The following is a 13,590-nucleotide window of genomic DNA, read 5'->3' as shown; positions in this document are numbered from 1 at the left end:
CTAAAATCTGTTACGAAAATAATAGACTAGGATTTGTAGACTTTAGCCTTTGCAAATTGTTTTTTAAATCGCTTTATTTAGAAGGTGCGCAAAGGCGAATTTATTGCGAGTTATTGCGCACGCGCACTTCAGAGTAGGCGTTCCCTAACGGACATATGCCGATGTTTGCTAGAAACGCCAATAGGATCTCGCAGGCTCGTGCTTGGCTCTGCCCACTATGACTCATTTGTTCACATTGGAAACGACAGGCTGTGGTCTATCTTGGTTTACTGAAAAAGTATTTGACTTCATCGTCACAACAAATGTTCCCGACTTGTTCCCAACTAGAAACTGCTGCACCGGTAACTATATCTAACTAACCCTATCAGCTACTAGTCAACCGAGATCGATTTAGTTAATGATGGACTCTTATAGCTTCGAAGACCAATAGTTTTTTTGTTTTTTTTTACATTGTACTAACTGTCTTGGTTGCAACAAAGCTAGCTGGCTCGGTGACATTCTAATGTGTTTACTGCCTTTGACAGATCTGAGGTGCAAGTTGAGTCTATTCGCAGGAATGGGAAATTCAACCACCTGTAGTAACCATCTGGGGATCCCCCCAGCAAAAGGGCCCAATGCCGTGGGATGTTCAGATTTCATGATGGATCATACTGTAAAGGTAAACAGTGTTGTTTTCATTTTCCTAAATGCAAAACTAACTGGTAACAACTATTGAAACTGTCAGACTGGTCTCATAGACTTGACGTATCATAGTAAACGTAAATCCGTGTGACTGAAATTAGTATGACATGTTAACTTTGGTATGGTTACATAAGATACAAGGTTACTTAATAAGGTATTAGGGTAAAACGAAAGGGGGTGGATGGTTGCTTGTTTTGATTCGTATCATGGACAACGTTAACATTTTAGCTAATTAGCAAATTTTCACACTTTTTTTTTTGCTACTTTTCAACAACTTATCATGTAGTGCTTACCCACCATCAAACCTTAACTTTTTTTTACCTGATATTTTCACTGTCATTTTACTTTTTTATTTCTTTACTTAGCTATTGTTTACCTAATACCTATTTTTTTATTTAAACATTACACTGTTGCTTAGGGCTTTGTATTCGGCACACATGACAAATAAACTTAGGTTTGATTCCCTTAATCTTAACCCTTTTAGCTAACCATAACCCTTTAACCTAACTCCTAACCTTAACCCCTAGAGCTAGCAAGTGTATGTGTTAGCCACTAAGCTAATGTGAGCCGCAACAAAATAGGAATTCTTAACATATCATACGTTTGTACATTCGGAACCTATTGTACATTTTGGAAATTCCTAACATTGTATGCGTTTTAATTTGGAACTTTGTACAAATTGCAATTCATAACATACACAAAATGGATGATGGAAATCCACAAATTAATACAGACTATATGAAACATCATACCAAATGAGTGATCATACTAAATGGAGTGTCTCGGATTCACCTACAGAATAATAGGAAATTCTGAGACCATGCTGAAACTGTCTGTCACTAGGGTACCTTCTTCCGGCTATACTATCCATGTGTAGCATGCGAGGATGCGGAAAAACCAGACTGGATCCCAAGCAAAGAATATTTCTATGGGCTTGCAGACTTCATGAACATCAACAGAGGCCTGAGTGAACTGATTTTTAATTACCTCTTTGGTAAATATATTTATTCTATGATAAATTACCATTTAGTTTCTTTAAGATATAGTGATCCTGGAACATGTCGTACAATTCAGGTAGGCTAGATGTACCATGTTTTATGCTGTACCGTGTTTTATCCAGTGTAAATTATATGTTATTCAATCACTCACAAACTGTATTTGAGTTGTTATAACATGTTTTGTTTTGCAAAGGATCTTTTAAGATACCTGCTGCCATGAATGCCCCATATAAACAGAATGGGAAGTGTCCAGTAATTGTCTTCTCTCATGGACTTGGAGCTTTCAGGTACAAACAGAAGTTAGCATTTAATTGTTCACATTACATGTACAGTGCCTTCAGAAAGTATTCACACCCCTTGACTTTATCCACATTTTATTGTGTTACACAGTGGTGTAAAGTACTGAAGTCAAAATACTTTAAAGTACTACTTCAGTAGTTTTTTGGGGCATCTGTACGTTACTATTTATATTTTTGACAACCTTTACTTACACTTCCTAAAGAAAATATTGTACTTTTTACTCCATACATTTTCCCTGACAACCCAAATGACTTGTTTATATGCTCAGCAGGACAGGGAAATTGTGAAATTGACACACTTATCGAGAGAATACATGGTCATCCCTACTGCCTCTGATCTGGCAGACTCACATAACACATGCATCTTTTGTAAATAATGTCTGAGTGTTGGAGTGTGCCCCTGGCTATCTGTACATTTTAAAAACAAGAAAATGGTGCTGTCTGCTTTGCTTAATATAATGAATTTGAAATGAGTTACACTTTTACTTCTTCTTTTGATACTTAATTATATTTGAGCAATTACATTTACTTTTGATACTTGAGTGAAAGTATTTGGTTTAAAATATACTAAAGTACTATTTTACTGTGTGACCTTCACTTTTACTTGAGTAACACTCTATTAAGGTATCTATACTTTTACTCGAGTATGACAATTAGGTACTTTTCCCACCACTGGTGTTACAGCCTGAATTGAAAATGGCTTAAATTGAGATTGTGTGTCACTGGTCTACACACAATACTCCATAATGTCAAAGTGGACTTTTTTGACACTTTTTTTAAATGAAAAGCTGAAATGTCTTAAGTCAATAAGTATTGACCCCCTTTGCTACCGACTTGTCCAGTTTAATGCCACTCTGTAACACAACAAAATGTGGAAAAAGTCAAGGGGTGTGAATACTTTCTGTAGGTACTGTACATTCTCCACATTATCTTATCTTATAAGGACATTATATTATGCCTTTCATCTTTCCCCCCCAGAACTTTATATTCAGCCATATGCGCAGAACTGGCCTCACAGGGTTTCATAGTAGCAGCAGTGGAACACAGGTAATCCACATGCTCTTTACACACACTCTCTCCCATTCTCTACACACGCTGTCCACAGTCTCTGTCCACTTCATTCATGAAAAGAGACTTTGTCTGAAAAGCACTCCCGAATCCAACGGGCAGAGGAAGGGATGCTCCAGTCTACATTACATTTACTCAAGCTAACGATGACAGAGTACTCTCCGTAAATACACAGACCGTCTCCCCCACATAGGCTACAGGCATGAGCGGCCTGCCTGTTTATCTCAGCGTGGGAGTGGGAAGGATATGCAGACAATGGTACAAATTAGGTCATCACATTTCTATCAGTACTATAGTACTATATGGATGACATAATGCCTGTTCTATGGCCTAACCCCATCTGTCATGGGGTTATGGCCTAAAGCCCATCACACTATACAGGTTAAGCTTTCTGCTGTGAACTTCAGTGTAATTTGTCACGTGGCAGCGTTTTACAACAACCAAAATAACATGTCAGTATTTGTGCCGCTGAAAGAGACTTCTTATTCGTTGTTTTACTCGAGGGATGAATCTGCCGCTGCCACATTCTTCTACCATGGAAAGACTGAAGAGCCTGAGGAGAAAGAAGAGGAGTCGCTGCCGCCTAAACCCAACCCCGGGGCCCCAGAGAACCTGGTAGAGGAATGGATGTACTACAGATCTCTGAAACCAGGCGAGAGTGAATTCCCCCTCAGGAATAAACAGGTACACATAGTAATATACAGAAATGAATATGTCACATACAATGTAATGTGTAGATTTCGGGAATGTTTGCTCCATTCCTCAGTACCCTGCATTTGAGTAATACATTTGACTTATGAATGTAATACCACTACTGCCATAACATTGAGGAATATTGTATTTCTCCATATTTGCATTGCCTTCTGTTAGGAAGACAATTTACATTTAGGAATGTGACATGAACGCTCTTCATAGGTGTTACAGAGAGCCGATGAATGCATAAAGGCTTTGGATATACTCATCCAAATCAACTCGGGAAAGAAGATGGAGAACGTGCTCGGGACAGAGTTTGACTGGATGACTTTGGCGGTGACTATTTTTTTTATGTCTGAAATGGAAGCATCAGCGACCAGCAACTCTTGGACCTTTTGTGTTCTCTACTGTCGTGAATGGCTAAATACACTGCCTTTTTAGATAACGCTCAGCTTAATCACAACACACCAAGTTACTTTATAACCCACTTTTTTTTTGTAGAAGAAACTAAATAAGCAAGGCCATCTGTTTTCATCAGTTAAATTATATATTTTAAAGGGATATTCATCCACATTGGATAATAAACAGGCCCTAAGAGTTGTGTATGAACAATCGATTCATATTCAGGTAACTTGTGTAAAAACTTGTATTACGATTACTTGTCTTCTGTTTGGATCATACCCTGGCATTTCAATCATATCCTATGATGCTGGTAATGAATGACCTCACCCTGTATCTTCCCTCTTTCCCAGAACTCTATGGACTTGTGCCGGATAGCAGTGATGGGCCATTCTTTCGGTGGAGCAACAGTGATCGAAGCCCTCTGCAATGAGGTCAACTTCAAGTAAGAGCTATCCCTCTCAATTTAGTCCCATTTTTAAACGGTCGTTTCAGTTTTCAAATGTAGATTGCATTTCTCTCTCGACAAATGTATTCAAGTGGCACATTTTTAAGCTCTGGTTTCGATGGTTGGTTGGAACGTGGTGCTTTAACACCAGAGTTTGATTCCCTCATGGTTCCATATTGTAAACTGAAAATATACAGTGTCACTTTGGATAGACATGTCTTCTAAATCAGTGTTTCTCAGTGTGATGTTGCAGACCAGTCCTTTAGATGGTTGGCTTATACCAATAAGTCTGTTATATCAATAATAATGCTATTCTACACATTTTGTCATGAGGCTGAGAGAGAATGTTGCCGTTTTAAAGGCCCAGTGCAGTAAATAAAAACAAGATTTCCTGTGTTTTAAATGTATTTCCGCACTATGAGGTTGGAATAATACTGTGAACTTGTGAAAATGATGATTATGCCCTTTTAGTGTCAAAGCTGTTTGAAAAGACTGCCTGAAATATCAGCCTGTTTTGATGGGATGGAGTTTTGGCCTGCTGACATCACCAGGCGGTATGTTAGTTAAATGACCAATAAGAAAGAAAGGGTTCCAACCTTTTCTGCCAATAACAGCCCGTTTTCAGGTTCCCACTCAGACCTAGTTAAATTCTTGCTTGAGAAATTGGTCTTTACTGAGAAGCAATAAAAAAAAAAATACCATTGTTTAAAAAAAAATCAAAGTAAGGTACTTAATTGTTACCCAGAAATAATTTAGTATTGAGATTAAAACAGCTGCATTGGACCTTTACCCTAACACCTAGCAACCTTGTCAAGAGGTTCGGATCTCTTGGCTACCCCCCCAAACTCACAATAATATTAGTTGTACACTGAAAAAAAAATGAACACAACATGCAACAATTTCAAAGATTTTACTGAGTTACAGTTCATATAAGGAAATCAGTCAATTGAAATAAATTCATCAGTCCCTAATCTGGATTTCACATAACTGGGAATACAGCTTTGCATCTGTTGGTCAGAGATACCTTTAAAAAATAATTAAGTCACCAAACCAGTCAGTATCTGGTGTGACTGCCTCATGCAGAGCGACACATATCCTTCACATAGAGTTAATCAGGCTGTTGAATGTGGAATTTTGTCCCACTCCTCTTCAATGTCTGTGCGAATTTGATGGATATTGGCGGGAACTGGAACACGCTGTTGTACACATCGATCCAGAGCATCCCAAACTTGCTCAATGGGTAACATGTCTGTTGAGCATGCAGGCCATGGAAGAACTGGGACATTTTCAGCTTCCAAGAATTGAGTGTAGATCCTTGCGACATGAGGCTGTGCATTATCATGCTGAAACATGCGGTGATGGCGGCGGGTGAAAGGCATGACAGTCGGCTTCAATCTCAACATGGTATCTCTGTACATTCAAAATTGCCATGGATAAAATGCAACTGTGTTTGTTGTCCGTAGCTTATGCCGGCCCATACCATAACCCCAACGCCACCATGAGGCACTGTGTTTACAAGTTGACATCGGCAAACCGCTCGCCCACAGAAGATGAGCATTTGTTACGACGCCAGACTACAATCAGATCAAGACCCTGGTTAGGACGACAAGCATGGAGATGAGCTTCCCTTATATGGTTTCTGACAGTTTGTGCAGAAATGATTTGGTTGTGCAAACCTACAGTTTCATCAGCTGTCCGGGTGGCTGGTCTCAGACGATCCCGTAGTTGAAGAAGCCGGATGTGGAGGTCCTGGGCTGGCGTGGTTGCACCTTGTCTGCGGTTCTCAAAAATTAGGTTGAAGATGGCTTGTGGTAGAGAAATGAACATTCAATTATCTAGCAACAGCTCTGGTGGACATTCCTACACTCTACATGCCAATTGCACGCTCTCTCAAAACTTGTTGTGTAACAAAACTGCATATTTTAGAGTGAAGTTGTCTCCAGCACAAGGTGAACCTGTGTAATAATCATGCTGTTTTATCAGCTTCTTGATAATCCATCCACTTGACACGCATGTCAAATCTTGGCAAAGCAGAAATGCTCACTAACAGGTGAACAAATTTTATGCAAAAAAAGAGAGTGTTTTGTGCGTATGGAACATTTCTGCCATCTTTTATTTTAGGTCATGATAACACTTTATGTTCATTTTTTTGTACAGTGTATATGCTATTGATCTCCTCAGGTGTGGCATTGCCCTGGATGCGTGGATGTTCCCCTTGGATGAGGAGATCTACGCCAGGGTAAAGCAGCCCATCTTCTTCATCAACTCTGAGAAGTTCCAGTGGGCCGGGAACATCATGGCCATGAGGAAACTGGTCCCACCTGACTCCTCCTCCACACAGAGGAAAATGGTCACCATTAAGTACGGAAAGAGTATACATTCATTGTGTCTGAGATGACAATGTGAAAGATTCGATTTGTTTTACACACTGATTTGGTTTAGCTGATCTGTGCACAAAAGACCAAACAAAACAAACACCATCTCTGGTCTGCTGTCATTTACCTCGTGTTTGGCACTTACAAAACCACTTCCTTATTTGAAACCAGTCTATCAGTGCAATAAAACCTCAGAGTTGTGTATCCTCCTCAAAGGAGGAACTTCTTTTTACAGATCAACTTCACAGTTCACAATCCAAAGAACACACAATTGCCTCAATTATGTGAGAAGCACATCGATGACATTTGTGTTGTCCTTTTTGCTTCTGTGGCTGACCCGGGCTTTGGACTCTGCAGGGTCTGTGTGTGTGCGTGCATTTGTTTTTCGGGAGTTGGGTTAATCGAAAATACATTTCTGTGATTTGAAAATGATAATGGCCACTCAAGTATTCTTCTTCTATTCTCCCACCACAGGGGAACAGTTCACCAGAGCTTCCCAGACTTCACCTTCCTGACAGGCAATTGGATCGGGAAGATCTTGAAACTGAAAGGAGAAATCAACCCTCAGGTTGCCATCGATCTCTGTAATAAAGCATCGCTAGCGTTCCTGCAGCGACATCTAGGTAAGGATCTGTACGGTGTTCATTTGATTTGTAAACGAGGGTTGCTTCAACAGTCGCTTGGAAACCAGATGTTGAATTGCATTCTCCGTTGGGCAGAAATGAGCGTTTTGAAGCAGGAAAGTTTCCTCTCATGACCTCTGCAAGCTAGAATGTTTAATGAAATGGTATTTTAACGTACTTGGTCCATTTGGTGGTATGAATGTGATGCAATATATCCAAAGTATAATTACATCCATTTTCAAACCGCTGGTAGTGCTTTCAGATTTCTGTCACCTGAACCATGCGCGCAATATAAAATACATACACAACACACCTATATGAACTTGCTGAGTTCGTGCACGTGTTTACATGGTTCTACGCATGATTCAGGTGATGGAATTCTGAAAGCACAACCGGCGCTTTGAAAAGTTGACGCAATTATAATTTCCTGTGGATGTCTCTCATTCCAACTGCCAAAAGGACCAACCGCACAGACAACAGGTAAAGTAAGTACGTTAAAATAACATTTTATTCCAAATTCATTCATTCATGCATCAGACATGTTCAAATGGCATTCTGTGTTCTGGAGATTCTTTCCTTCTGAACGTTTTTCCATTTAATAAAACAGGAAGCAAAGTCATCTTTGCGTGGGTAATGTGTCAATTGTGTTTGTCTTTGTTTTGCAGGTATGGATAAAGACTTCAATCAATGGGACCATCTAATAGAGGGCAAGGACGACAACCTCATTCCAGGCACCAATGTCACAGAACTACCTTAGTTCAATTCCATCTAAACTATGCACTTTACACAGAGGGGATGTTTGATTTCCAGACAATACCACTAGCTGAACTTAAGGTGCCAATATTTGTTGCACTGAGCCTTGAAACTGTTTAATCATAGACAAAATGTAAAATGGATGCAAAGCAATTTCTACTACAGGCCATCTTAACCAGTACCTAATTATGATTGCTCGGCGAGGGTGCATATCTCCAAGTATTGAGAAACTGCTTTTTTGGTTTCATAGTATCTATATAGAGCATCTAAGAACACAATCTGCTGTACTCAGTATGTTTTACATGAACAAAGTTACGGTTGCAGTGTGCTATGCGATTATACACCTGTATGGGATATTATTCAAGAGTACGGTTTAGAAATTGTTTGGATCAAGGAGTCTTAATACAGTTTCAAGATTTCATTTTTATAACCCCTAGATGGTTAATGTGATTACGACTTTGATTAAATATTTGGTGTTTATTTAGCATGATTGCACAGAGTACAGATTGAGATCATGTAGCATAGATACAACAAGAATCGAACAAATTGATTAAACTTAGCTCACAAAGGATGATATGTTTCTCGATTCCTTTGAATCAGATCCATAAATGTGTCATGTGCCTTTAACCTACAGCAGCCTAGCTGTGTCCTTCCACCTGGGTTGTATTTGTTAGTCACCAAACGGAAAACTCGCGTACACAACCTGAACTTGCCAATGAGAAACGCTCCTTTTCCGTTTTCTGTTGCAAAACTTTCAGTAGTGTGGCCTAATGCAGTTTCTTAACTCCTCGGGTTACCCCCAACAGCACATATTATTGTTGTGGCCCCAGACAAACTGATTCTACTCGGAGGGCTTGATGATTAGTTGACAAGTTGAATCACGCGTGCTTGTCTGGGCCTCAACAATGTGTGCTGTTTGGGGTATTGGAGGTCTGGAGTTGGGGAAACACTGCACTAATAAATACAACCCTGGAACACTCAAATGTAACAGCTTATTTTTCTGTCCTTCATTTCCATGCTTTTCATATTTACACTACTGTAATCCAATGCATCTCATTTGTATACAACTATAAATGGATACTGTGAACATCGAGTATTTGTGTCCTTGATCAGTGACAACTATGTGGTCATAAATATGATCGTAAGATTATGCACCATCACTTTCTAGTGATGCTCTGGAATGTCATAGAATGCAAGCTACATCTACACCGGATTGTGGAGGACATTGAAGATGTGGTGGTATGAGAAGATCATAGCAGCTGCTGTAAAGACTAAGAAAATGACTCCCAAGGAAGTGCAAGATGATGTATTGTGTAAACAAAACAAAAACATTCTCATGTGACTTTGTTGAATTTAATTCCACGGCTTTCACATTGAAATGTCTGATTTTCTAACTTCAACAATAATGGAATATGTAAATCTAGTGCTTTATATTTGACACACTGGCAAAATTACAAAAAATAACCATTACAAAAACATTTTGAACATATCAATCTTGCGGTTTTATAGAAGTGCAATAGACTGGTGCAAAAGCCCTGGATGAAAGAGTTCTGTTTGGAACTACTGAAACAAATGTCAACAACCATCCTAAAATGGTGTTGTTATTTTAAAGAATGTCCATAGCACCAAATAGTTGAGAAAAATTGACAAGCCCAAGCGGCATTTCTGATCAGCAGCCGAATAGCTAACTTGAGCCAAATTAGGTGAAGCTGGGTGATTTAAGTAAGAACGAAAGGAAAAAGCAAGGCAAATTACTGAATAATCTAGAAGCAAATTCTGGACACAGAATGCAAATAAAATGCCATTGAACTGACAAGAAATTGTCACTGAACAGTTTAATTGATAAACGTCCCAGATTCTAACCTGCAATAGAATGTGTGTCTGCACAACCTACTAGTCACTGGACTGCCTTCCTCTTTGGCTACTGCTCCAGCGTTTCCTGGGTGGGCCGGGCCGAGTCTCTTTCCCAGAACTCTATGGACTTGTGCCGGATAGCAGTGATGGGCCATTCTTTCGGTGGAGCAACAGTGATCGAAGCCCTCTGTAAAGAGATCAACTTCAAGTAAGAGTTATCCTTCTCAATTTACTCCTATTTAAACAGTCTTTTTATTTTTCAAATGTAAACTCAGCAAAAAAGAAACTTTTTTCCTTTTTCAGGACCCTGTCTTTCAAGGACAGTTCGTAAAAAATCCAAATAACTTCGCAGATCTTCATTGTAAAGGGTTTTAAAACTGTTTCCCGTGCTTGTTCAATGAACCATAAACAATTAATGAACATGCACCTGTGGAACGGTTGTTAAGGCACTAAATTCTTGCTTGAGAAATGGGTCTTTGCTAAGAAGCTATTTTTGTTTACTTGTTTACCATTTTAATTGAAAACAATAACAGTAAGTTACTTAATTGTTACCCAGAAATGATTTCATATTGAGATAAAAAATTTAAAAAAACAGCTGCATTGGACCTTTAACATAACACCTAGCGACCTTGTCCAGAGGTTCGGGTCTCTTGGCTACCCCCCAAACTCACAATAACATTATTTCTACACTGAACAAATATGTCAAACGCAACAGGCAAAACATTTTCAAAGATTTTACTGAGTTACAGTTCATAACATGTCTGGTGAGTATGCAGGCCATGGATGTACTGTGACATTTTTAGCTTTCATGAATTGTGTATAGATCCTTGTGACGTGGGGCTGTGCATTATCATGCTGAAACATGAGGTGATGGCGGCGGATGAATGGCACAACAGTCGGGCTCAGTCGTGGTATCTCTGTGCATTCAAAATTGGCATCGATAAAACGCAATTGTGTTCGTTGTCCGTAGCTTATGCCGGCCCATACCTTAACCCCTCTCTGTTCACAACGTTGACATCGGCAAACCGCTCGCCCACATGACACCATACACGCGGTCTGCCTGGTTAAGCTGAAAACGGGGCTCTTCCGTGAAAAGCACACTTCTCCAGCTTGTCAGTGGCCATCGAAGGGGAGCATTTGCCCACAGCAGTTTGTTACGACGCCAAACTGCAATCAGGTGAATTCCCTGGTGAGGACGACAAGCATGAAGATGAGCTTCCCTGAGATGGTTTCTGACAGTTTGTGAAGAAATTCTTTGGTTGTGCAAATCCACAGCTTTTCCGGGTGGCTGGTCTCAGTCATTCCCACAGGTGAAGAAGCCAGATGTGGAGGTCCTGGGCTGGCGTGGTTACACGTCATCTGTGGTTCTCTAAAATTAGGTTGGAGACGGCTTGTGGTAGAGAAATTAACAATCAATAATCTAGCAACAGCTCTGGTCGACATTCCTACAGTCAGCATGCCAATTTCGCACGACCTCAAAACTTGTGGCATTGTGTTGTGTAACAAAACTTCACATGTTAGTGTGGCCTTTTATTGTCTCCACCACTAGGTGCAGCTGTGTAATGATCATGCTGTTTAATCATCTTCTTGATATGCCACACCTGTCAGTCGGATGGATCATCTTGGCAAAGCAAAGATTCTCACTAACAGGGATGTAAACAAATTTGTCCACTAACAGGGATGTAAACAAATTTCAGCTCATGAAAACAACACTTTACGTGTTGCGTTTATATTGTTGTTCAGTGTATATGCTGTTGATCTCCTCAGGTGTGGCATTGCCCTGGATGCGTGGATGTTCCCCCTGGATGAGGAGATCTACGCCAGGGTAAAGCAGCCCATCTTCTTCATCAACTCTGAGAAGTTCCAGTGGGCCGGGAACATCATGGCCATGAGGAAACTGGTCCCACCCGACTCCTCCTCCACACAGAGGAAAATGGTCACCATTAAGTTCGGAAAGAGTATACATTCATTGTGTCTGAGATGACAATATGAAAGATTCTATTTGTTTTTCACACCTATTCGGTTTAGCTGATCTGTGCATAAAAGACCAAACAAAACAAACACCATCTCTGAATCCACTCTGGTCTGCTGTCATTTATCTCGTGTCTGGCACTTACAAAACCACTTCCTTATTTGAAACCAGTCTATCAGTGCAATAAAACCTCAGAGTTGTGTATCCTCCTCAAAGGAGGAACTTCTTTTTACAGATCAACTTCACAGTTCACAATCCAAAGAACACACAATTGCCTCAATTGTTATGTGAGAAGTACATCAATTGCTGTCCCCAGTCCACCTGGCCGTGCTGCTGCTCCAGTTTCAACTGTTCTGCCTGTGGCTATGGAACCCTGACCTGTTCACCGGACGTGCTACCTGTCCCAGAGTTTTCAACTCTCTAGAGACAGCAGGAGCGGTAGAGATACTCTTAATGATCGGCTATGAAAAGCCAACTGACATTTACTCCTGAGGTACTGACTTGCTGCACCCTCGACAACTACTGTGATTATTATTATTTGACCATACTGGTCATCTATGAACATTTGAACATCTTGGCCATGTTCTGTTATAATCTCCACCCGGCACAGCCAGAAGAGGACTGGCCACCCCTCATAGCATGGTTCCTCTCTAGGTTTCTTCCTAGGTTTGGGCCTTTTTAGGGAGTTTTTCCTAGCCACCGTGCTTCTACACCTGCATTGCTTGCTGTTTGGGGTTTTAGGCTGGGTTTCTGCACAGCGCTTTGAGATATCAGCTGATGTAAGAAGGGCTATATAAATTGATATGAATTGATCAATAACTTTTGTGTTGTCCTTTTTGCTTCTATGGCTGATCCTGGCTTTGGACGCAGCAGGGTCTGTATGTGTGTGCGTGCATTTGTTTTTCAGGGGGTTGGGTTAATCGAAAATACATTTCTGTGATCTGAAAATTACGATGGCCTCTCAAGTATTCCTCTTGTATTCTCCCACCAAAGAGGAACGGTTCACCAGAGCTTCTCAGACGTCATCTTCCTGACAGGCAACTAGATCGGAGATCCTGAAGCTGAAAGGAATAATATAATAATATATGCCATTTAGCAGACGCTTTTATCCAAAGCGACTTACAGTCATGTGTGCATACATTCTACGTATGGGTGGTCCCGGGAATCGAACCCACTACCCTGGCGTTACAAGCGCCATGCTCTACCAACTGAGCTACAGAAGGACCACAAGGAGAGATCAACGCTCAGGTTGCCATCGATCTCTGTCGTAAAGCATTGCTCGCATTCCTGCAGCGACATCTAGGTAAGGATCTGTATGGTGTTCATTTGATTTGTAAAGGAGGGTTGCTTCAACATTTGCCTGAAAACCCGATGTTGAAATGCATTCTACATTCTCTGCAAGCTAGAATGTTTAATAAAATTACATT

The 13,590-nt window shown here is 40.4% G+C and overlaps 1 protein-coding gene across 2 annotated transcripts; it reads left to right on the top strand.

The window, feature by feature from the left end:
• The first annotated feature begins 185 nt into the window (after positions 1–185).
• LOC118398454 (platelet-activating factor acetylhydrolase-like) lies at positions 186–12,190 on the top strand. Of its 2 annotated transcripts, XM_035793804.2 has the most exons (11): positions 186–341; positions 525–658; positions 1,525–1,675; positions 1,873–1,966; positions 2,957–3,025; positions 3,550–3,730; positions 3,962–4,075; positions 4,492–4,583; positions 6,768–6,947; positions 7,436–7,584; positions 8,250–9,424. In XM_035793804.2, exons 1-11 carry the CDS (start codon positions 218–220, stop codon positions 8,339–8,341), a joined length of 1,380 nt encoding a protein of 459 aa, XP_035649697.1. In that variant the 5' UTR covers positions 186–217; the 3' UTR covers positions 8,342–9,424. The 2 variants fall into 2 exon arrangements, with proteins under 2 accessions (XP_035649697.1, XP_052326716.1); XM_052470756.1 differs by lacking the exons at positions 6,768–6,947; positions 7,436–7,584; positions 8,250–9,424 and adding an exon at positions 11,959–12,190.
• Positions 12,191–13,590: the final 1,400 nt, after the last annotated feature.

This window comes from Oncorhynchus keta, chromosome 19, assembly GCF_023373465.1.
Source record: "Oncorhynchus keta strain PuntledgeMale-10-30-2019 chromosome 19, Oket_V2, whole genome shotgun sequence".
Taxonomy (NCBI): Eukaryota; Metazoa; Chordata; class Actinopteri; order Salmoniformes; family Salmonidae; genus Oncorhynchus; species Oncorhynchus keta.
The sequence above is the reverse complement of the archived record's forward strand: the minus strand, read 5'-3'. Positions and strand labels throughout refer to the sequence as shown.

Excerpts from the sequence above, each read along its gene's own strand:
- LOC118398454 (XM_035793804.2), top strand. The coding sequence starts at position 218 with ATGACTCATTTGTTCACATTGGAAACGACAGGCTGTGGTCTATCTTGG. Across the intron at positions 342-524 it reads AACTAGAAACTGCTGCACCG|ATCTGAGGTGCAAGTTGAGT; the intron begins GTAACTATATCT and ends TGCCTTTGACAG. Across the intron at positions 7,585-8,249 it reads GTTCCTGCAGCGACATCTAG|GTATGGATAAAGACTTCAAT; the intron begins GTAAGGATCTGT and ends TTTGTTTTGCAG.